The sequence below is a fragment of the Pelecanus crispus genome, chromosome W (assembly GCF_030463565.1).
Source record: "Pelecanus crispus isolate bPelCri1 chromosome W, bPelCri1.pri, whole genome shotgun sequence".
Taxonomy (NCBI): Eukaryota; Metazoa; Chordata; class Aves; order Pelecaniformes; family Pelecanidae; genus Pelecanus; species Pelecanus crispus.
The window spans coordinates 18,120,924-18,145,112 of NC_134675.1; the positions used below are offsets into that span (position 1 = coordinate 18,120,924).

The window sequence follows — 24,189 nt, forward strand, 5'->3', positions numbered from 1 at the left end:
AGTGCTGTTTAATCCATCATACTCCCTCAAACGAGTGGAATAACGGGACTAGGAGTCTTAAACAGCATAGATGCTGAAGTACTTGCTAATAAATTAGCCACAGTAACCAGTGACTTAAATGCATTGAAACACCCCTTACAATCTTCTCTTTCAGCTCTGGGAACTAACCAATGGCTTTTATCAGATATATTGCCTCAGTGGGGAGAGGTAAATGAGAAAGTCCACCAGTTGATTGCAGATGCACCCGGTGCTGCCCAAAATAATGTTTCTCTAGCTCTTAGTTGCATCCAAGATCCCACTGAAATTCAAAAAGTCATTTGGGACAATGCAACCAAATTTGAGAGAAAATTCCAGTCCTGGTGGTATCCAGTTAATTTCACCTATAACCCTACTGACAGCAAAGTCACCGCTTTTGTCTTAACAATACACGATGCTTCGGTATACACCATATACCCAATCATCGCGTTAGGGTTGAATCACAATGGTACCATACTCTATCTTTTAGAGCATAGAGTGTGGGCCCAACAAAACGGAAGCAAATGGCAAACTGTTGATGTTAATGCATGCATTGAATGGGAACAACAAGGATTCATTTGTGAGAGTAATACCATCAAAGCTCAAGACATTTGTCTTGACACTGAACGAAATGTTTGTCATTTTGAAATACAACCCAACGAAGCCCCTGAAACTCTACTAGTATATATTGGAAAAGGATGTGTTTGCATGAGAACCCTTTGTGATTTTCTATTAGTAGATAACATTACTGTAGATATAAGCAATTGCTCAAATATTTGTGTTCGTAACCTTACTAAAATCGTAGGATGTGACTTCAATTATTCAGCTCCTGTTACGTCTTATGAATTGCTACAATCTAACTATACATTGTATCAAGATTTATTACCTACTCCTATTGGAATGAATCTCACATTGGTGAGGAAACAGTTGCAACACGATGACCTGGACCAATTGCTAAAACGCGACTGAAATAATGGACACAGAACTCTCATCACCGTTTATCATGATGCTGAGGAGATATACCAGGTCTTGGAAAGAGTGAAGAAAGATGGAGAACACCACTGGTGGGACACTCTATTTGGATGGTCACCGACCGCAACAGGAGTTCTAAATGAGATGCTTCACCCTGTAGTTATTTTCTTATTTTAACAATTGCTTTATATGTTAGACTTTGGATTATGACTCGATAATCCTCACCACAAGAACATATTCAATACACCCAATATATTTCAGAAATTGCGAAGCTTCAGTGACTATAGTCATGGGGTGGATTATGTGGAGTAATTGCTGGAGGTGATTTAGAGATTAAACTTAGATTCACAATTTTAGGAAAGGCACAGCACTGAAGAAGCCTCCAGGGTGGAGTGCAGCTGGCATGCAAGGAATCCATTTCATGGAAGTTCCCTGGGCCTGCAACCTTAGACGTCAGCAACACCAGGGGAACTTGGTGTGTTGGCTCTAAGAGGAACTGCCCGGAGGGTGGAGCGGTGTGGAGACACCGCGGCTAGGCTCTGTGTGGCACCCCAGATGGGACTGCTGTGAAGCATTCTGCCCAGCCGGGGCAGCTCCTGTGCCCTTGGATTCCCCAGTACACTCCGTCAAGCCCGGAGACTTGGTCTCCTGCTGAGCTGTGCTCCCACAGCATCAAGCCTGTCTCTTCAACATTCCCCCCTCACCAGTAGGATGGAGGGTGGGCAAGATCTTGGGAGAGGACATGGCCAGGACAGCTGACCCAAACTGACCAAAGGGATATTCCATACCAGATGACGTCTGCTCAGCAATACAGGCTGAGAAAGGAGGAGGAAGCGGGGGGCATTTGTTGTTACGACGCTTGTCTTCCAGAGCAACTGCTACGCGTACTGAAGCCCTACTTCCTGGGAAGTGGCTGGACATCGCCTGCTGATGGGAAGTAGAGAATAAATCTTTTGTTTTCCTTTGTTTCCACGCGCGGCCTTTACTTTTGCTTTATTAAACTGCCTTTATCTTGACCCACAAGTGTTTTTCCATCTTATTTTCTCCCCCCTGTCCTGCTGAGGAGGGGAGTGATAGAGTGGCTTGGTGGGCACCTGGTGTCCAGCCAAGGTCAACCCACAACAAAATAAAAGGACATTTTTCACCAATCATAGAATCATAGAATCGTTTAGGTTGGAAAAGACCTTTAAGATCATCCAGTCCAACCATTAACCTAACATTACCAAGTCCACACTAAACCAATTAAGGGTAGACTAGACTAAACCATGTCCCAAAGTGCCATGTCTATCCATTTTTTGAATGCTTCAAGGGATGGTGACTCCACCACCTCTCTGGACAGCCTGTTACAATGCTTGACTACCCTTTCCGTGAAGAAATTTTTCCTAATATCCAATCTAAACCTCTCCTGACGCAGCTTGAGGCCGTTTCCTCTTGTCCTATTCCTAGCTACTTGGGAAAAGAGACCAACACCCACCTCACCACAACCTCCTTTCAGGTAGTTGTAGAGAGCAATAAGGTCTCCCCTCAGCCTCCTCTTCCCTAGGCTAAACAGTCCCAGTTCCCTCAGCCGATCCTCATAAGGCCTGTGCTCCGGACCCTTCACCAGCTTCGTTGCCCTTCTCTGGACACACTCCAGAACCTCAATGTCCTTCTTGTACTGAGGGGCCCAAAAACGGACACAGTATTCCAGGTGCGGCCTCACCAGTGCTGAGTACAGGGGCACAATCACCTCCCTGCTCCTGCTGGCCACACTATTCCTGATACAAGCCAGGACGCTGTTGGCCTTCTTGGCCACCTGGGCACACTGCTGGCTCATGTTCAGCCGGCTGTCTACCAACACCCCCAGGTCCTTTTCGGCCAGGCAGCTTTCCAGCCACTCTTCCCCAAGCCTGTAGCGTTGCATGGGGTTGTTGTGACCAAAGTGCAGGACCCGGCACTTGGCCTTGTTGAACCTCATACAGTTGGCCTCGGCCCATCAGTCCAGCCTGTCCAGGTCCCTCTGCAGGGCCATCCTACCCTCCAGCAGATCGACACTCCCACCCAACTTGGTGTCATCTGCAAACTTACTGAAGGCACGCTCAATCCCCTCATCCAAATCATCGATAAAGATATTGAACAAGGCTGGCCCCAAAACACAGCCCTGGGGAACACCGCTTGTGACCGGCCGCCAACTGGACTTAACTCCATTCAAGCACTGAGCAGAGTGGGATGATCACATCTCTATTTCTGATAGTAACACCCCTGCGGATGCAGCCAGGGATCCAATTTGCCTTTGTTGCTGCAGCAGCAGCGCACTGCTGACTCATGTTCAGCTTGTTGTCCACCAGGACCCCCCAGGTCCCTTTCAGCAAGGCTGCTCCCCAGCCACACAGATCCTAGCCTGTTATTTGTTTTATTTTGGTTATTCTGACCCAGGTGCAGGACTTTGCACTTGTCTTTGTGAAACTTCATACTGTTCTTGCTAGCCCACCCTTCCAGCCATCTCTGTAAGATGTCTCACCCTTCTGGAGTGTCCACCACCCAGTTTAGCATCATCAGCAAACATGGCAAAGGTGCTTTCAATCCCATCATCCAGATCATTCATGAAGATGTTGAACAGCGTGGGGCCCTGTATCACTTCCTGGGGGACACCACTTGTGACAGGCTGCCAGCCTGAGTAGAAACCATTGACCACCACCCCCTGAGTGCGGCCTGTTAGCCAATTTTCTACCCACCTTGCAGACCACCCACCCAATCTGTATCCTACCAGTTTGTCCAGGAGAAGGCTGTGGGAAACAGTGTCGAATGCTTTGCTGAAGTCCAGGGAAACAATATCCACTGCTCTCCCCATGTTGACATTATTTTGCTGTAGAAGGTGACCAGGTTAGTCAGGCATGATTTGCCCTTGGTAAATCCAGGCTGGCTTTTCCCAGTCACCTGCCTCATTTGGCTTGTGATAGTTTCTAGGAGAATTTGTCCCATTACTTTCCCGGGGACTGAAGTAAGACTAATGGGCCTGTCGTTTCCTGGGTCCTCTTTTGGGCCTTTCTTGTAGATGGGTATGACATTTGCCCTCTTCCAGTCATCGGGGATATCCCCTGATCTCCATGACTTTTCAAAGATTATGGACAGTGGCCTCGCAACACTGTCAGCCACTTCCCGTAGATTTATGTGGGTTGAGCCCTTGCAAGAGGCTGCAGACCAGCCCTTCCTCCACTACTGGTGGGTCAACACATGTGTTGCTGTAGCTACTTGATCCTGTGATCTGGGGTCCAGCTACGCCAGTAAATACAGAGGCAAAGAAGGTACTGAGAACCTCTGCCTTGTCAGCACTGGTAGTGACTAGCTTCCCTGCCCTGTTTAGCAACAGGCCTCTGTCTTCCCTGTGCTTCTGCTTACTGCTCATGTACCTGACATCTTTGGCCAATTTCAGTTCTAGCTGAGCCTTAGCCTTCCTGACTGCATCTCTGCATGCCCTAGCAACGTTCTTGTAGTCCTCAATGGCTATTTGGCTACCTTTCCATAGCCGGTATGCTTCTTTTTTGCTTTTAAGCACACCCAAAAGCTCTTTGTTAAGCCAGGGTGGCCTCTTGTTCTGCCTTCTTCCTTTCCCTTTGTAGGGCATGGACTGTTCTTGTGCTTTCAGGAGGCTGTTTCTAGAATAACTCCCAGCACTCACAAGCTCCTTTGCCCTCCATGGATGCTTCCCATGGAATCCCTTGCAGCTGGGCTCTGAGCATCTTCAAGTTGGCTCTTCTAAAATCCAGGATCTTTGTCCTACTACTGGTCTTCAGCATGTGCAGCAGGATCTTAAACTCCACAGTGTTGTGTTGTGGTCGCTGTATCCAAGGCTACCATTGGTAGTTACGTTGTCAAGTAAGTCTTCTTGGTTTGTGAGCAGTAAAACTAGCAATGCACCATTCCTAGTCGGCATGTCTAGCATCTGTAGCAGGAAGCAGTCCTCAATGCGTTCCAGGAACCTGATGGACGACTTGTGCGCTGCTGTGTTGTTTTCCCAACAAATGTCCAGGTAATTTAAGTCACCCATGAGGACCAGGTTCTGTTGGCCCGAGACTTCCTTGAGCAGCCAAAGTAAGGTTTCGTCATCCTCGCCATCCTCATTGGGAGGTCAGTAACAGATACCTAACATAAGATCCCCCTTGGTGACGATCCCTCCAATCTCAATCCAAAGGCATTCAGTAGAACTTTCGTGGTCTTCAGAGCTCACCTCCATACACTCAAATTTCTCTTTTACATAAAGTGCAACTCCTCCTCCCCTTCCTATGTTTCCAAAAGAGTCAGTACATAACAGTTCCTCTCTGCTGTGCTCCTTTCTCCTCACACTTTTCCCCTGCTCCAGTGTGGGTTCGCCATGGGCTGCAATTACTTCAGCAAGTATCCCACTGCTACAGCATGAGGTCCTCCTCAGGCTGCCTCCTGTGCCAGACACATCCAGTTCCAGACAGCTCTGTAATGGACCTACCACATGCCAAAGTTGAGCCCATCAGCGAAGTTAGCGGTACCTCTGTGAAAACATATTTAAGAAATGGCAAAAATGCTGGACAGGCAGAGGACTGGGGGCGTGTGTGTGTGAGAAACAGCAGTACTAACACCAGAGTTTGAGAAGGAGCAGGAGGAGGTGATCCAGGCACCAGAGCAGATATTCCCCCGTACCCCATGGAAGAACCCATGACAGAGCAGATATTCACACTGCAGGCCCTGGAAGACCCCACACTGGACTGACCCCATGCCAAATTTCAATATCATTACACTTGCAAAATAGAGAAATTTCTAAATTGTTCCTTTGCGTAACTTGCATAACTTCTAAGGTTGACCAGCTTGTAAAGATATTGTACAAATTTGCAAGTAATTGAGCATGCTCTAGCCCAGGGACAGAAGACAAAGTCAGATTGTCTATGCAGTAATTGCCCACCTCTGCTCTAGACAGATGAGGCCAGATACCATAACAGAGACTCTGTTTACCAGAGGAAAGGAGTCTATCAAGAGTATTATTTTACAAAATTAGAACTGGACTGCCTAGGAGAGACACTAGAACTCACTGGTAAGGATATCAAAGGAAAAGTGATAGTCTCAAGTCAAACATTGCTTTGGAGAACTAAATTCTATCCCAATCTCCATTAATAGCTTTATATCTTAGGTAAGTTACTCAAACCAAGCTTTTATCAAACATTCATTTCTTTTATAGGACATTCCTCGTTTCTGAGGAGTAATTTGGTACTCCAGGTCTGCTTTGCAGAAGTGCTGGATGCTCACAGATAGTATGAGGCCAATGGGAGTCATGCTTCAAATTTAAGATGACCTTTGATAATATTGGATACCAGCTGCCCCAAATCCAAGGATATTATTTTGTGCTATACATTAGAGAAGTCTAATTATATGTTACATAAATATAATCTTTATCATCCAAACTTGTAAGGCACTGAAGGACACATTCACTGTCAACATGCTATTCAACATCATGGAAGGGAAAAATTAGACCAGATCACAAAAAAACTATAAATCTACTAAATACTAAAGAATATTTAATATTCACCCAAGCATTGCTTTTCAAAGGTACAATTTAATTAATTTATCTTGGAAAAGTAGCAACAAACAGGATTAAAATACCTTACCAAATAAAAAAAATTCTAGTTATTTCAAACCCATTTTTCTAATGAATACACCATTTGGAGTATAAAAGCAAATAATACTAGGCAACTGAACAGCAGCTTATAATCAAATACTCTCTTTCCTACCTTCTTTTGTTAACTCCCAGTTCTGAGTTGATCCAGAAGACTTAAGTACACAAAGGGACACAGCATAGATACTTTCCCTCACCCCCACCCCTTTAAAAAAAAAAAGACACCTGTGAATGACACATGGTAGCAATCACCTTTTTTGTTTTCATTAATTTCAGCTGTAAATTTTCATGAGAAATAGTAAATTTTCTTTAACCTTTCTAAGATAAAAATATATCTTTTCTATTGAACCTCACAATCCTAAAGGGCATGCTGCTGTTGTTGTTTTGGGTTTTTTTTTTTTTCTTTCATGTGGTATTGTATGAGAAAAGAAAAAGTCAACTCTGATCTCTCCAAAATTGTTATCTTATACAGCAGAACCTGAGATGTAGTAATAAATCTTCCCAGGATAAATGTTTTTATTGCTGCTTCCTTTAACATTTATCATAAACCTCAGATACTCCAACACTTTCACCTCTTCAGTAGCTTATGCAACCACCAAAACTCATCTTAAATCATGTTTATTATTAATTGCTATAATCCTTGTCTTCCTAATCATTAACAGAAAGTCTTTCTGAGCCCAAACTCCTTCCACATTACTTAACAGTACTTCTCCCACTCTGACACAGAACTTATGTAAAGAAGCTCAGATGATAGTGTACACCCATGACAAACACCCTTCCAAATCCTAAACCATTTGTCAAATCCTCTGTTGATTTTTACTGCTGTCTGTTGGCTATCAAGGAACTTTCTAGACAGCTTCAGTACATGCCTCAGATATTAATGTTTCATTTCTCTATTAGCTCACTTTAACTAACTACCCTGCTAGAAGATGAGCTCTGTGGCACATCCTTTATTTCTAGATCTCTGATTGTTCAGATAAGGGTGTGGGCTAGAGTACATAACTTTCTCCTTATGCATGTGTCCAGGCTTCTTCCAGACACCAAGTTCCTTGATAACAAAAGAAAGCACATGCCAAGGTATTGTCCCTGCTATAGCCATGATATGACACTGGGCCTGGAAGATGTTCCCAAATACTACAACATAGCCCTGGCCTTATTAGCATTAAAAGCATTACTTCTTTAGGTCATTATTCATACACCTCTTTTCCAATAAAGATTTATTCCATTTCAAGTTCCTAATTATCTATAACAAAGAACTTGGACTGTTTACCCTAACTGCTGAGTCCTTTTTGTGCGCTTTTAAAACACATTTCTTGTAAGAAGTGATGTATGTCTTTTTTTGTTTTAACAAAATCTTTTTCATCTTATTTTCAATACCTGGTTATGCCCTCCCAATCTTCTGGTAGGCACTGTACCTTCCCTTGTTTTCAACGATTCCTGAAATCCTGAAAAACTGAACCAGTTTGCATACTAAGAAAAAGCATATCTCTTAATATCACGTAATTTGTAAAAAAACCCACTAGTTACTCAGACCTCCATAACTTGTTCACCTCACAAACCAGCTTGACAATTCAAGGGCTCAGAAACCCTACGAAAATACCATGGCTTAAAAAAATTACAACAGCTCAGAACATGGCCGGAGGTGGGGGGTGGGGGTGTAAGAGAAGCTATAAGATGTTTAATTTTGCAATTCTTGGAAAAAAAGCTGCAACATTTTTCTGAGGATCAGTTTGTTAACTGAGATTTACACTAAGATGATAGGGAAAGTGAAATTAAGCATGAAATATAATAATGGAAGACATACTAAATGGAAGAAGGAATAAGGTTAAGGAAAACCACAATAGAATTAAGTGTCTTAAAAACAGTGCTTTTTTGGTTTTGTCATGATTTAACCCCAGCCGGCAACTAACCACCACACAGCCACTCACTCACTCCCCCCACCCCTGCTGGGATGCAGGAGAATTGAAAGGGTAAAAGTGAGAAAGAAACCTCATGGGTTAAGATAAAAACAGTTTAATAATTAAAAAGAAATAATAATAAATACAAAAATTGTATGGAAAAGAGGAAAAAATAACAAAGAGAGGAAAAAAAAAAACCCAAGACAGACAAGTGATGCAAATGAAAACAATTGCTCACTACCAACTGACCGATGTCCAGCCAGTCCCCGAGCAGAGGCCCCCCTGCCAACTTCCCCCCTAGTTTTATTGCTGAGCATGATGGTATGGAATATCCCTTTGGTCAGTTGGGGTCAGCTGTCCCAACTGTGTCCCCTCATAACTTTTTGTTCACATCCAACCTACTCACTGGCAGGGCAGTGTGAGGAGCAGAAAAGGCCTTGACACTGTGTAAGCACTGCTCAGTAGTAACTAAAACATCCCTGTGTTATCAACACTGTTTTCAGCACAAATCCAAAACATAGCCCCATACTGGCTACTATGAAGAAAATTAACTCTTTCCCAGCCAAAACCAGTACAGTTTTTTATTTAAAAAAAAATATTAATTCAGTTGTATTGGGTTTACATGGCAAGGTTTTGGTAGTGGGGGGGCTGCAGGGGTGGCTTCTGTGAAGACACCAGGAGCTGCCCCCATGCTGAATAGACCCAGTTCCAGATGGCTCCAAAACAGACCCACCACTGGCCAAAGCTGAGCCAATCAACAACACTGGTGGCACCTCTGTGATAACATATTCAAGAAAGGGAAAAAAAAAAAAAAACACCAAAAAACACCACCAAAACACCCACACCACTGCCTAGCAGCTGTGAGAGAAATGAGTGAGAAAATAAAAAAAAAAGGGAATGTGATGGATGCACTTGACTCCTTGACCAAACTAGTGGTAGTTTGGCTCAGGCTTCATAGGAAGTAAAGGCCTAGGCCGTAAGTGGGCCATGAACTTTTCTAGTTCCAATCTGTTCTTTGAAAACCCACACAGGAACAGGGTGACATGGTAAGCATGGTATGCATATGAGCTTGGAAACCGGAACACTGATCATGGGATTAACATATGAACACCAGGTGGTTCTTCCAAAACTAATTTGTCAAGGAACAAAGAAAGTTGTGGGTACAAGGAGTCTCATGCTTACCTTTTCCATCACATGTAATTTGACCATGAACCAACCACTTTATTCCATAAATATGACAGCCTGAGTGAGCTTTTTTTGAGCTTTTTGAGCTAAGCAGTTGGATGCACAGTGGTGATCCCTCCTTGAGCTGGGACACCTCTCAAGGTTACTCTTCAAGGTTTAGACCCCCCCCTTACCAAGTGCAGATCTTTGGTAAGTGACCAACATCGCACATAACCTTGTATTACAGCACAACTAAGATTTTGTATTGGTAACTTTGAATTATTATTACATCCTCTGTGCAGTAAATAATAGAGTGAACCCTGCCATCAGACTTGGTAAGTCTTACTTTTAAAACACCTTACTTTAATAAAACCACTTTTGCTGATACCTTTGGCGGTGGTTCTTTAAGCAGTCTAAAGTCTTCCCCACAACAGGGAATAGGTGTATGTATTGGGTCTGGCTGAGATGGAGTTAATTTTCTCCATAGCAGCCCTCATAGTGCTGTGCTTTGTATTTGTAGCTAGAAAGGCGTTGATAACACTGTTTGGTAGTTTTGGCTACTGCTGAACAGTGCTCCCACAGCATCAAGGCTGTCTCTCCAACATTTCCCCCCTCACCAGTAGGCTGGAGATGGGCAAGATCTTGGGAGAGGACATGGCCAGGACAGCTGACCCAAACTGACCAAAGGGATATTCCATACCAGATGACCTCATGCTCCACAATAAAAGCTAAGAGAAAGGAGGAGGAAGGGGGAGGAGGCATTTGTTATTTACAACATTCATCTTCTGGAGCAACCGCTACACGTACTGAAGCCCTGCTTCCCAGGAAGTGGCTGGACATCGCCTGCTGATGGGAAGTAGAGAATAAAATATTTGTTTTCCTTTTGCTTCCGCACGCAGCCTTTGCTTTTGCTTTTTATTAAACTCTCTTTATCTTGACCCACAAGGTTTTTTCCATCTCATTTTCTCCCCCCTGTCCTGCTGAGGAAGGGAGTGATAGAGCAGCTTGGTGGGCACCTGGCATCCAGCCAAGGTCAACCCACCACAGTGTATCGGGGCAAGAGATTCCCCTGCAGCCTGTGGTAAAGACCATGGTGAAGCAGGTTGTCCCCCTGCAGCCCGTGGAGGACAACATTGAAGCACATATCCACTCTACAGCCCATGGAAGACCCCATACCAGAGCAGGCAGATATGCCCTGAAGGAAACTGGAGGGCCCACACCAGAGCAGGCTCCTGGCAGGAGCTGCAGCCCATGGATACGAACCCATTCTAGAGCAGGTTTTCTGGCAGGAACTGTGGCCTGTGAGGGACCCACACTGGAGCAGTCTGTTCCTGAAGGACTGTACCCCACGGAAAGGGCCCATGCTGGAGAAGTTCATGAAGAAATGCAGCCCATAGGAAGGACCCACACACTGGAGAAGTTTGTAAAGGACTGTCTCCCATAGGTGGGGCTCCACACTGGAGCATGAGGAGGAAGGAGCAGCAGAGACAAAGTGTTAGGGACTGACCACAACCCCCATTCCCCATCCACCCTGCACTGCTCAGGGGAGGGCAAAAGAGTTGGGAACAAAGAAGTGAAGTTGAGCTTGGGAAGAAGAGGGATGTGGGGGGGAAGGTGTTTTTAGTTTTGTCTTTTCTTCTCACTATCCTGCTCTGTTATTAATTGGCAACAAATTCAATTAATCATCCCCAATTAATCATCCCCAAGGTGAGTCTGTTTTGCCTGTGACTGTAACTGGTAAGGGATGTCCCTGTCCTTTTCTCAACCCACAAGCTTTTTTCATCTTATTTTCTTCCCCTGGCCTATTGAGGAGGGGGAGTGAGAGCAGTTTAGTGGAAACCTGGCAAACATCTAAGGTTAACCCACCACATCAGTTAATCAGGTAAACATCAAAACATTACAGTTCCTGAATAGCCAAAACACTCTTTGATTTCAATGTGAATGTTTGGTGCATAAGGAATGAAGAATAATGACCAGAACTAGAACAGAAAGGAATAAAAAGAACATATTAGATCACAACACCCTGTTATAATTTTAATATTACGTACTATAAGTTCCCATGTTATGTAGTTACTTGGGGATAAACTTCAAATTAAAACATAGAGGACACATAGGGAACTAGATTAAATTAGTAACTGAGTATATATTTACATTTTCAAATGAACATGAAAACCAGTTAAGAAAATAAGCTAAACAGCGCTAAACATAATTTCTCTTATCCGATGCCATTTTGTCTTTACATGCTGTAAAGGTACATGGAAGGAGACTGTCTGCTCTTTTGACGGTATCTGGTCAAAGGAGCCATAAACAAAAACAGAGACAAACCTGAGGGACAAATGATAAGGGAGGTCATGATAGGAACAAACCTGGCCAGTCACACTAAGTAGTGAGGATATGTGGAGCGTGAGAGTGTTTATTTCTTCACTTGTAGGATAAGGAAAGGAGGAAGACAAACACACAGATATAAAACCTGCCCAATTAGCCTTAACAAAGACAACCAGAAACAAACCTGGTCACAGTCACACCAATTGAGGGGCTATCAAGAAACTGCACGCAAACTATCAAAGGGGCTGGTCACAGACAGAACAGGGACAGTCAGTACGCTTCTCTGGCTGAGCCCTGCACCTGATGACCGTAGTATATCACAGAACCATAGAATCGTTTAGGTTGGAAAAGACCTTTAAGATCATCCAGTCCAACCATTAACCTAACATTACCAAGTCCACACTAAACCAATCAAGGGTAGACTAGACTAAACCATGTCCCAGAGTGCCACGTCTACCTGCTTTTTGAACGCTTCCAGGGATGGTGACGCCACCACCTCTCTGGGCAGCCTGTTCCAATGCTTGACTACCCTTTCTGTGAAGAAATATTTCCTAATTTCCAACCTAAACCTCCCCTCGCACAGCTTGAGCCTTTTTCCTCTTGTCCTATTGCTAACTACTTGGGAGAAGAGATCAACACCCACCTCACTACAACCTCCTTTCAGGTAGTTGTAGAGAGTGATAAGGTCTCCCCTCAGCCTCCTCTTCTCCAGACTAAACCACCCCAGTTCCCTCAGCCGCTCCTCATAAGGCCTGTGCTCCAGACCCTTCACCAGCTTCATTGCCCTTCTCTGGACACGCTCCAGCACCTCAATGTCTTTCTTGTATTGAGGGGCCCAAAAATGGACACAGTATTCCAGGTGCGGCCTCACCAGTGCCAAGTACAGGGGCACAATCACCTCCCTGCTCCTGCTGGCCACACTATTCCTGATACAAGCCAGGACGCTGTTGGCCTTCTTGGCCACCTGGGCACACTGCTGGCTCATGTTCAGCCGGCTGTCTACCAACACCCCCAGGTCCTTTTCTGCCAGGCAGCTTTCCAGCCACTCTTCCCCAAGCCTGTAGCGTTGCATGGGGTTGTTGTGACCCAAGTGCAGGACCCGGCACTTGGCCTTCTTAAACCTCATACAGTTGGCCTCGGCCCATCGGTCCAGCCTGTCCAGGTCCCTCTGCAGGACCATCCTACCCTCCAGCAGATCGACACTCCCACCCAGTTTGGTGTCATCTGCAAACTTACTGAAGGCACGCTCAATCCCCTCATCCAAATCATCGATAAAGATATTGAACAAGGCTGGCCCCAAAACACAGCCCTGGGGAACACCGCTTGTGACCGGCCGCCAACTGGACTTAACTCCATTCACCACTACTCTCTGGGCTCGGCTACCCAGCCAGTTTTTTACCCAGCAAAGAGTACGCCCGTCCAAGCCATGAGCTGCCAGCTTCCCAAGGAGAATGCTATGCGAGACGGTGTCAAAGGCTTTGCTAAAGTCCAGGTAAATGATGCCCACAGCCTTTCCATCATCTATCAGGTGGGTCACCAGGTCATAAAAGGAGATCTGGTTGGTCAAGCAGGACCTGCCTTTCATGAACCCATGCTGGCTGGGCCTGATCCTCTGGTTGATCTGTACTTGCCTGTTGAGTTCACTCAATATGAACTGCTCCATAATCTTTCCCGGCACTGAGGTCAGGCTGGCAGGCCTGCAGTTCTCCAGATCCTCCTTCCAGCCCTTCTTGTAGATGGGTGTCACATTGGCAAGCCTCCAGTCATCAGGGACCTCCCCTGTTAACCAGGACTGCTGATAGATGATGGAGAGTGGCTTGGAAAGCTCCTCTGCCAGCTCCCTCAGTACTCTCGGCTGGATCCCATCTGGCCCCATAGACTTGTGAGCATCCAGGTGGCATAGCAGGTCATTAACTGCTTCCTCCTGGACTATGAGGGCTCCATTCTGCTCCCTGACCCTGTCTTCCACCTCAGGGGGCTGAGTACCCTGGGGATGACTGGTCTGGCTGTTAAACACAGAGGCAAAGAAGGCATTAAGTACCTCAGCCTTTTCCTCATCCTTAGTGACAATGTTCCCCCCCTACATCCAGCAAAGGATGGAGATCCTCCTTGGCTCTCCTTTTATTGCTGATGTACTTATAAAAGCGTTTTTTATTATCTTTTACAACAGTGGCCAGATTGAGTTCTAGCTGGGCTTTTGCTTTTCTAATTTCCTCTCTGCATGACCTAACAAGATCCCTGTACTCCTCCAGAGGTGCCCGCCCCTTCTTCTAAAGGCGGTAGACTCTCCTTTTTCCCCTGAGTCCCCGCAAAAGCTCCCTATTCAGCCAGGCCGGTCGTCTTCCCAAACGGTTGGTCTTACGGCACACAGGGACAGCCTGCTCCTGCGCCCTTAAGACTTCCTTCTTGAAGAAGGCCCAGCCTTCCTGGACCCCTTTGCCCTTCAGGACTGCCTCCCAAGGGACTTTCCCAAACAGCGTCCCGAACAGGCCAAAGTCTGCCCTCCGGAAGTCCATCGTAACAGTTTTGCTGCCCCTGCTCTTTACATCAGCAAGAATCGAGAACTCTATCATATCGTGGTCGCTAAGCCCAAGACGGCCTCCAACCACGACATCTCCCACAAGCCCTTCTCTATTAGTAAACAGCACGCCAAGCGTGGCACCTCCCCTGGTAGGCTCGCTTACCAGCTGCATCAGGAAGTTATCGTCCACACACTCTAGGAACTTTTGAGACTGTTGCCTCTCTGCTGTGTTGTATTTCCAGCAGATGTCCGGCAAGTTGAAGTCCCCCACAAGAACAAGGGCTGGCGATTGTGAGACTGCTGCCAGCCGCTTGTAGAACGCTTCATCTATCTGTACATCCTGGTTGGGTGGTCTATAGCAGACTCCCAACAGGACATCCGCCTTGCTGGCCTTCCCCCTCATCCTTACCCATAAGCACTCGACCTTATCATCACCACTGTCGAGCTCTATACAGTCAAAACTCTCCCTAACATACAGAGCCACCCCACCGCCTCTCCTTCCCTGCCTATCCCTTCTGAAGAGCTTATAGCCATCCAGTGCAGCACTCCAGTCATGAGAGTCGTCCCACCACGTTTCTGTGATGGCGACTATGTCATAGCCATCCTGCTGCACAAGGGCTTCCAGCTCCTCCTGTTTGTTACCCATGCTACATGCATTGGTGTAGAAGCACTTGATCCGGGCTATCGATTTCACCCCCAACGTTGCCATGCCGCCCCTGGGCTCCTCACTAGCGGGCCCATTTATATCCCCTTCCCCCTTCAAACCTAGTTTAAAGCCCTCCCAATGAGTCCTGCCAACTCATGGGCGAGAATCCTTTTCCCCTTTGGAGACAGCTGATCTCCATCAGCCGCCAGCAGGCCCGGTGCCATGTAAACCTCCCCATGATCGAAAACCCCAAAATTCCACTGATGGCACCAGCCTCTGAGCCACCTGTTAATCAGGTGAGTTTTCCCATTCCTTTCAGCACTCCTAGCTGCCACTGACAGAATTGAGGAAAACACTACCTGTGCTCCCGATCCTGCGACCAATCGCCCCAGTGCCCTGAAGTCCCTCTTCATTGCTTTAGGATTTCTCTCCGTAATCTCATCACTGCCAACCTGTACAGCCAGCTATAGGTAATAATCATAGAATCATAGAATCGTTTAGGTTGGAAAAGACCTTTAAGATCATCCAGTCCAACCATTAACCTACACTACCAAGTCTACTCTAAGCCAATCAAGGGTAGACTAGACTAAACCATGTCCCAAAGTGCCACATCTACCCGTTTTTTGAACACTTCCAGGGATGGGGACTCCACCACCTCTCTGGGCAGCCTGTTCCAATGCTTGACTACCCTTTCCGTAAAGAAATTTTTCCTAATTTCCAACCTAAACCTCCCCTGGCGCAGCTTGAGCCCATTTCCTCTCGTCCTATCGCTAACTACTTGGGAGAAGAGACCAACACCCACCTCACTACAACCTCCTTTCAGGTAGTTGTAGAGAGCAATAAGGTCTCCCCTCAGCCTCCTCTTCTCCAGACTAAACAACCCCAGTTCCCTCAGCCGCTCCTCATAAGGCCTGTGCTCCAGACCCTTCACCAGCCTTGTTGCCCTTTTCTGAACACACTCCAGCACCTCAATGTCTTTCTTGTACTGAGGGGCCCAAAACTGGACACAGCATTCCAGGTGTGGCCTCACCAGTGCCGAGTACAGGGGAACAATCACCTCCCTGCTCCTGCTGGCCACAGCATTCCTGATACAAGCCAGGATGCTGTTGGCCTTCTTGGCCACCTGGGCACACTGCTGGCTCACGTTCAAGCTGGCTGTCCACCAACACCCCCAGGTCCTTTTCTGCCAGGCAGCTTTCCAGCCACTCTTCCCCAAGCCTGTAGCGCTGCATGGGGTTGTTGTGACCAAAGTGCAGGACCCGGCACTTGGCCTTCTTAAACCTCATACAGTTGGCCTCGGCCCATCGGTCCAGCCTGTCCAGGTCCCTCTGCAGGGCCATCCTACCCTCCAGCAGATTGACACTCCCACCCAATTTGGTGTCGTCTGAGGGCCTTACGAGATTGGGGATTTTCCTAGTAATGTCCCTAACCCGGGCCCCAGGGAGGCAGCAGACTTCTCTGTGGGATGGGTCTGGACAGCAGATTGGGCCCTCAGTTCCCTGCAGGAGGGAATCACCCACCGCAATTACCCTCTTTTTTTTCTTAACGGGGCAGTCGTAATCCATGGGGTTGATTGACTGGCCCTCGGCAACCCCCTGGCTGGACCTTCGCCTTCACCTGCCTCCCCGCTTGCCTGGCCCTCAACTTCCAGAGCCCCATATCTGTTACGTAAGGGCGGATGGGAAGGTGAGGGAGGCCAGGAGGGGATTCGCCTGCCTCCCCGGGCAGGGACCTGTTTCCATTCCCCCCCTGTCTCTTAGGTCCCCTCCTTCTGCTTGCCAGCAAGAGGGTAGGGGATCCTCCGCCTGCTGCCTTGGCCCCAGGGATGGTAGGGTGCGGCTCCACCAGTCTATCTCCCTCTCACACTCCCTGATACTCCTCAGCCTTTCCACCTCCTCCTTCAGCTCTGCCACCAGGCTGAGGAGATCATCTACCTGGTCACAGCAAAGACATTTGCCGTCTCCGCTGCCCTCTGGTACAAGTGACAGGCTCAGGCACTCCCTGCAGCCGGTGACCTGGACGGCTGCATGTTTGTGCGGGAGCTCCGTCTGGGTCGCCGCATTCCTTCTGGCAGAGGCTTTCGGGCGGGTGGTAACCGTAGCTGCCAGGTATTCTCCTGGGAGGATGATGACCACTGCCTGGGTTTCCCTTTGGAACTAGGAGCGGGGGCACTTGGCCTTCCCCGCGCACCCTGACTGCACAAACTGACGTGCCACGCCCTGTTTGCCCGTCCTGGTCGCTCGCACTCCCTGTGGGCTGCTTTTAGAGGTGGGGGGTTTGGCCGCCGTCACTCCTGGCCCCGCCCACGCTGCGTCAGAGCTGCTGCACGTCAGCAGCTCGCTCTTCCCCGCTCTAGGCGGGGGGCTGGGCTGCTCGCTCTCGCCCTGCGCTTTTTGCCGCCTTAGCAAGGGTGCCCCAGCACGAGCGTCCGCTCTGGAGCCCTTCGCCTATCTTCTTATTAAATATTTTCTTAACTATCTCTCTGTGTAATCTCACTCCGTCTCATATGTGTGCATGTGCTGCAAGGACTAAGCACCAGGTATTGGAGAGACCTGTGTGTGTGAGTGGAATTTGGTGCCAGCTACTGGAGTCAGACCAGGGGTGTAGGCACTCCGTGGCTTCTGGTGTCAGCTACTGGATAGAGTGGGGGTCTTTAAACTCCAACTGCTGGGACAGGAACAGTGTTTGTCTCCCAGCTACTGGGAGTGACCAGTGTGAGTGAGGGGCTCAGTGCCAGCAGCTAGAGTGGGACTGCATGTCACAGCCCATGTGCCTGGTGCCAGCTGCTGGTGGGGGACAAGTGTCTGTATCTTCCCCAAACCTAGTGTGCATGTGTATTCACTAGCAAACTTCAAGCTGGACTAGCTGGCAAGTAGGAGGCCCTGGGTCTGGGCAGGGGTATCAGACAGGCAAGGGTCCATGCTGGTATACCTAGGGGGACTTGCAAGTGCAGAGTGTCTATGGGATAAGCATGTGCATGCTTGCTAGTGAACATCAAGCTGGACTAGCCAGCAAGTAGGGGACCCATGAAACAGGTAAGAGGGTCCAGGATCTGGGCAGGGGTACCTGACAGACAGAGGGGCTGTGCCAGTACTTGAGGGATCCGCAAATGTGCACATGCTTGTGAACCTTAAGTATTGCATGTGTACTTTTGCTAGTGAACTTCTATCTCTACCCGCTGCAGAAGAGGAAGGGGACTTGTCTGTCTATATGTTTTATGAGAGTCCTATATGTAGGTGCTGTCGAAGGCAGTGCCTTGTCTGTGGCAGTCTGCGTAACCAGTCATGTCAGTTTCCTCTGCCTGTGTGCACGCCTGTGTCTCTGGGATACATGCTCCACTTCGCTACTGGTTGAACCTGCAAATGGGAAAGCGGCAGACACGTCCCTCAGCCTGGGCAGAGAGACCCCAGGTCCCTGGGCACACTGGGCTGGGTTCCAGAAGCCAGCAGGAGGAAGTCGGGGGCCAGAACAGCTGGAGGAAGAAGCCATGCTCTTAACATCCTTCACCACATTCATTTATCAGTTTTCACCCAGAATTCTGGACAAATTTGGAAAGAAATAATCTTTCTCTCAGCACCAATAACTACTATACAGCACTATGAATTATAGTACAACAGAACCAAGGACAATAAGTATCATTTTAGGCAGTCATACAAAAAGTAAAGATGGATCTTGGAATTATATTTACACACTACCATCCAATTAAATTTTCTTTAAAGAAAAAAAAATCATCTTAGGCATGTAAAAAACCACTAATAATTAACAAGATATTTCAACAGACAACAGAACAAAGGCTCTCTTTTACCTAATCATTAATACAAATCAACAGGAATCAAAACGCATGCAGTTTGGACACACCATTCCCTTAAAAAGCTTTAAAACATCCCAGCATACCAATGAATTCTTTTCCCCCTTTTGCTTAAGGTTAAACAATTGGGATCCATTCTACTAAGTGTCAAGAATTGATGTCGCTGCCACTGCAGCAACCATAAAAGATCACAGGATGCAAATAGGCTGCAGCTACAAGACAGAGCTGCAACCTGCTTACCACTATTACAGTTGATTTGAGTAGTTTTACATTCCAAATATGTCCACTGAAGGAATGACGAGTTTAAAAGAACAGAGCTACCATTTATTTTAAATAAGGGCTATCATTTGTTTTGATTTTCAAAAACAGTACCATCAAGTATATATGATGACAATTAGCCTGTCTGTCTTAAGACACTTTTTTTTTAATATTGCAATCGAGTTGCTTAAAATAAAAACATTAGCTTGTTTCACTGTAAATTTTAGTACATTCTAAAACCACAATAATAAATAGATAAAATTAAGACAAGGCAGTCATACCTTTAGCCACAGCTTCTTTATACTTTTCTTTGGCAGAATTTACTTCTTTTATTAGTTGTCTATAGCTAGATTTTAGTTTCTCCAATTCTGTCTTTGTGACCTTTAAGAAAACAGAAATATAAAATGTATTAAAAATACTCAACCTTATTGTTTGTAATAAACAATCTTGCTATTAGTGAAAAAGAATTACAGGATTTATTTTCCAAAATAAGCATATTAAATTTTTTCATTAGCTTGAGGTTATTTTAAAAGACTATTACTTGCTGTAACAAAACCAAAACCAATAAATGTAAGGGATGAAATTGAAGCCTGAAACAGTTTCCCCTATTTGCATCAGTGCAGTACAGTGTAACAACAAATGTTTAGGAAACACAGTTTATCATAAACATTAGTACATTTTAATCAAGTGGAAAAAAAGCATCAAGAAGATGCTTATTAAAATCACACTAGATGAAAGAGTTCTATACGATACTCTAAATCTCCACCTCAACACCAACCACATTGCTGGAAGAAAGAAGAAACAGTGCTTTTCCATTTCTCAGTAGAGCTTTCAGACTGATATTTTTCAGACCTGATTTTTGACAGTTGCAACTAACCTTTCCCCAGAGCACCTGAATGAGACCAATTCCTGTCAGCTTCACTACCTAGACATAGCACTCTCAACATCAGCAGGACAACTGACAGCAATTTTTATTCCACTACTAATGCTAAAAGTAACAGAAAAGGCCCTAAACAGCTCTACCTGCAGACTTAATATTTGGTTTACACTTGATTTATATTTTAGAATAGGGACTAGAATCCCACTTCTACCCAAAACATTCTGAACAGTAAGGAGCACTCATTAACAAAAGTTTTTAAAGCTCTGATCCCAAGGATGTCAAGGGATGTTGTAAGTGGCCACCACCTCCAGCGGCTTCAGAGCCCAGGGATTCCTTCTGCCATGCCACTGGAGCCCAGCCCAGAGACCTGGGGATCTCCATCCCAGGGTGACAGATGTGGCTACTGCTTTCCCATTTGCAGGTACAACCAGTAGCAAGGCTGAGCGTGCATCCCAGACACACACACAGAGGACAGAGGGATACACAGCTTGCCACAGACAAGGCACTGCCTTTAACAACCAGGACTCGCACAAAACAAACATAGACAACCAAGTCCCCTTCCTCCTCTGTGGCTGGTAAGGACTGAAGGTCACCAGTGAAAGCACACACACCACACGATTCACAAGCGCGTTCACAGATCCCTTGATGAGCGGCACAGCCCCTCTGTCCCTCCATGTATTGGGTTTACATGGCATGGGTAGCTTCTGTGAGAAGAGACCAGGGGCTGCCCCCAAGTAGGACAGAACCAGATCCAGCCAGCTCCAAAAGAGACCCATTACTGACCAAAGCTGAGCCAATCTGCAATGCAGGTGGCACCTCTGTGATAACATATTTAAGAAAGGGTAAAAAACACTGCGTGGCAGCTGTGAGAGAGGAGTGAGAAAAAAAACACGAGAGAAAAACCTGCAGATGACAAGGTCAGTGAAGAAGGAGGAGGTGCTCCAGGCAGCGGAGCAGAGATTCCCCTGCAGCCTGTGGTGAAGACCATGGTGACACAGGCTGTCTCCCTGCAGCCCATGGAGGACCATGTCAGTGCATATATCCACACTACAGCCCATGGAGGCCCCTATGCTACAGCAGATAGATATACCCTGAAGGAAGCTGCAGCCTGCAGAGAGGAACCCACGCTGGAGCAGGCTCCTGGCAAGAACTGTGGCCTGTGGGGGACCCACACTGGAGCATTCCATTCCTGAAGGACTGTACCCCATGGTATGGACCCATACTGCAGCAGTTCTTGAAGAACTGCAACCTGTGAGAAGGACCCATGTCAGAGCAATTAGTGAAGGACTGTATCTGAGATATGGGGAGGGACCCCACACCAGAGCAGGGGAAGCGCATGAAGAGGAAGGAGTGGCAGAGACAGTGTTATGAACTGACCACAACCCCCACTCCCCATCCCCCTATGCTGCTGGACAACTCAGGGGAAGAGGTAGAAGAGTCAGGAGCAAAGTTGAGCCAGGAAAGAAAAAGGGGGGGGGGATGTTTAGTTTTGTCTTTGCTTTCTCTCCATCCTACTCTGGTTTTAATTGGCAATAAATTACTCTTCCCCAAGTCGAGTCTGTTTTGCCCGTAACAGTAACTGATAAGCATTCTCCCTGTCTTTATCTCGACCCACAAGTTTTTCCATCTTATTTTCTCCCCTGTTCTGTTGAGGAGGGGGAGTAAGAGTGCAGCTGGCTGGGTGGGCATCTGGCAGCCAGCCAAGGTCAACCCACCACACTCCAATACCCTGGCCTGTATCCTGAGCCTTCCCTACCCACTCCACAGGTCTCCTACTCACTGGCTAGTTGAGCTTGGTGCTCATTAACAGAAACACACACTCCTACACTCATCTTGGAGGCACTCCACACTCACAGGTCATCCCAAATACCAGCACTGCCCCTCTGCCCACCTGATACCCCATGTGACTAGAAGTGCTGTTAACGCACCAGTGTTTTAGCTATTGCTGAACAGTGCTTGAACAGCATCAAGGCCTTCTCTGTTTCTCACTCTGCCCCACCAATGAGTAGGCTGGGGGTTAGCAAGAAGTTGGGAGGGGGCACAACCAGGACAGTTGACCCAACTGACCAGAGGGATATTACGTGCCATATAACATGATGCTCAGCAATGAAAACCGAAGGGAGGGGTATTTGGGGGAGGTAGCCAACACGCAGAGACTGGCTGGGCATCAGTCTACTTGTGGGAGGTAGTGAATGATCGCCTTTGCATTACTCATTTGTTTCTTCCCCACCACCACTTAAGCTGCCTTTATCTTTACCCACAAGTTTTCCTGCTTTTGCTTTTCCTATTCTCTCCCCCATCCCACTAGGGGCAGGGGGAGTGAGTGGCTGCACGGTGATTAGCTGCTGGCTGGGGTTAACCCACCATATCTGTCCAAATAAATTCATATAGAAGAACGTTTTCAATCTCTGCCTTGTCAGCTAGCAGGGAGAGAAAATGTGGAAGAAATATCGAAAACTGAAAATAGACACAGTCTACATATCACAGATCATCACTTGTACCATAGCACAAAAAAAGAACTAAAAAAAAATTCACCCTTAGTTTTCTAAGGAAAACTATAATAAATCTATAAAACATAGTTGAATAAGAATACCTTGTACATCTCTGCTTCAATTTGTTGATGAACACCTACATAACTCTTCTTCACTTGCTGCTTATCTTTGATCATCATTGTAAGCCTATGCAAAGGCCCAGAATTAAGATCCTCTGCATGTGTCTTCATTATTTTACTCAGCTGTTCTGTTTGCTGCACCATGAGCAACCAAGACTATTAAAAAAAAAAAAAAACAGGCAGAAAAGCAGTTATTTATTCTGGCTTACAAATAACCAAATGATAAACACGAACTGTGGGGAAAATGCATCACTGTTTAAAACAATTTAGTAATTTTATTTTTCTTTTTAAATTACCCGAATCTTAAGATCTTCTAAAAAAGTTCTTCCTGCTACAGCAAAACCACCCCTTGAACTTATTCATAAAAAACAGTATCAGAGACAAAAACATAATATTGCATGGTCACATTTCAGCAGTGTTTTAGTACTTCTGAACATCCATGAAAGCTGTACAGCCTTTTCTGGATTACATCCTCAACACCTTTGACAATCACATCCCTATGTTCTTTGTTCTCTTGTTTCCTAATCACAGGTCCTCTCTTCAAGCTGACCTTTCTGCCTGTATCTAAATATTTCACAGTAATATGCATTTGAGTTGTAATTGTTTAAGAGGATACTATTCATCAGCTGCTCCATATTAACTGATATCATCAGTGTTCTGTCCATCAGTGGCAAAACATAAGGCACTAACAGATTACTCATTTGTCACAGTAACTGAACATCTTTCTGTACCCTTGCTTTAATAACTTCCTTGGCCATTCTGCTAGTCAGTCACTTTGTCCCCCCACAGCTAGTAGGTTGGGAGTATGCAAGAAGTTGGGAGGGAAAACAACCAGAACAGCTGACCCATACGGATGAAGAGAGATATTCCATACCATATAACATCATGCTCTGCAATAAAAACTGAGAGAAGGGGGATTTCTGGGAAGGTAGTCATTGCTCAGAGACTGGCTAGACATCAGTCTGCTTGTAGGAAGTGGTGAGTGACTGCCTTTGCATCACTTGCCTGCCTGCCTGCCTCCCCCCCCTCCCTTTCTCCTTCTTCTTTCCTTTGCTTATTAAACTATCTTTATCTTGACCCACAAGTTTACTTGCCTTTGCTCTTCTTGTTCTCCCCCCATCCCCAGGGGGTTGGGGGGGCAAGTGAGCAGCTTTATGGCGCGTTGCTACTGACTGAGGTCAAGCCATCACATATATTTCCATCTCTACATGACTATGCTAAAAGTCACATGGAATTTTAGAGAATATAAAAAAAAAAACCAGATAAACCCTGTATACTTATTAAACTATCTTTAACATTTCCTTAAGCTCATAGACATTCCATGGATTGGCACAGAGCTGTCTCAAACTGCTTAAGAAGTAACATTCTAAAAGGTCAGGGGGAAAGTTTCCTGGCTTTATCTGAAAACTGTTTAATCCTTTCACTACAGAACACTTTCCAAATGACATCAGAAGACATATTTCAAAGTTGT

At 46.3% G+C, this 24,189-nt stretch overlaps 1 protein-coding gene across 2 annotated transcripts in view; it reads right to left on the minus strand.

Moving 5' to 3' along the window:
* Positions 1-24,189, minus strand: part of LOC142596461 (tyrosine-protein kinase Fer-like) — a 187,981-nt gene that overhangs the window by 159,236 nt on the left and 4,556 nt on the right. For both annotated transcript variants that reach the window (XM_075725571.1, XM_075725572.1), the window contains exons 2-3: positions 22,701-22,874; positions 19,509-19,608 (exon numbers count right to left, since the gene is read on the minus strand). In XM_075725571.1, coding sequence (XP_075581686.1) covers positions 19,509-19,608; positions 22,701-22,874 — 274 coding nt within the window. The remainder of the gene's footprint in view (positions 1-19,508; positions 19,609-22,700; positions 22,875-24,189) is intronic.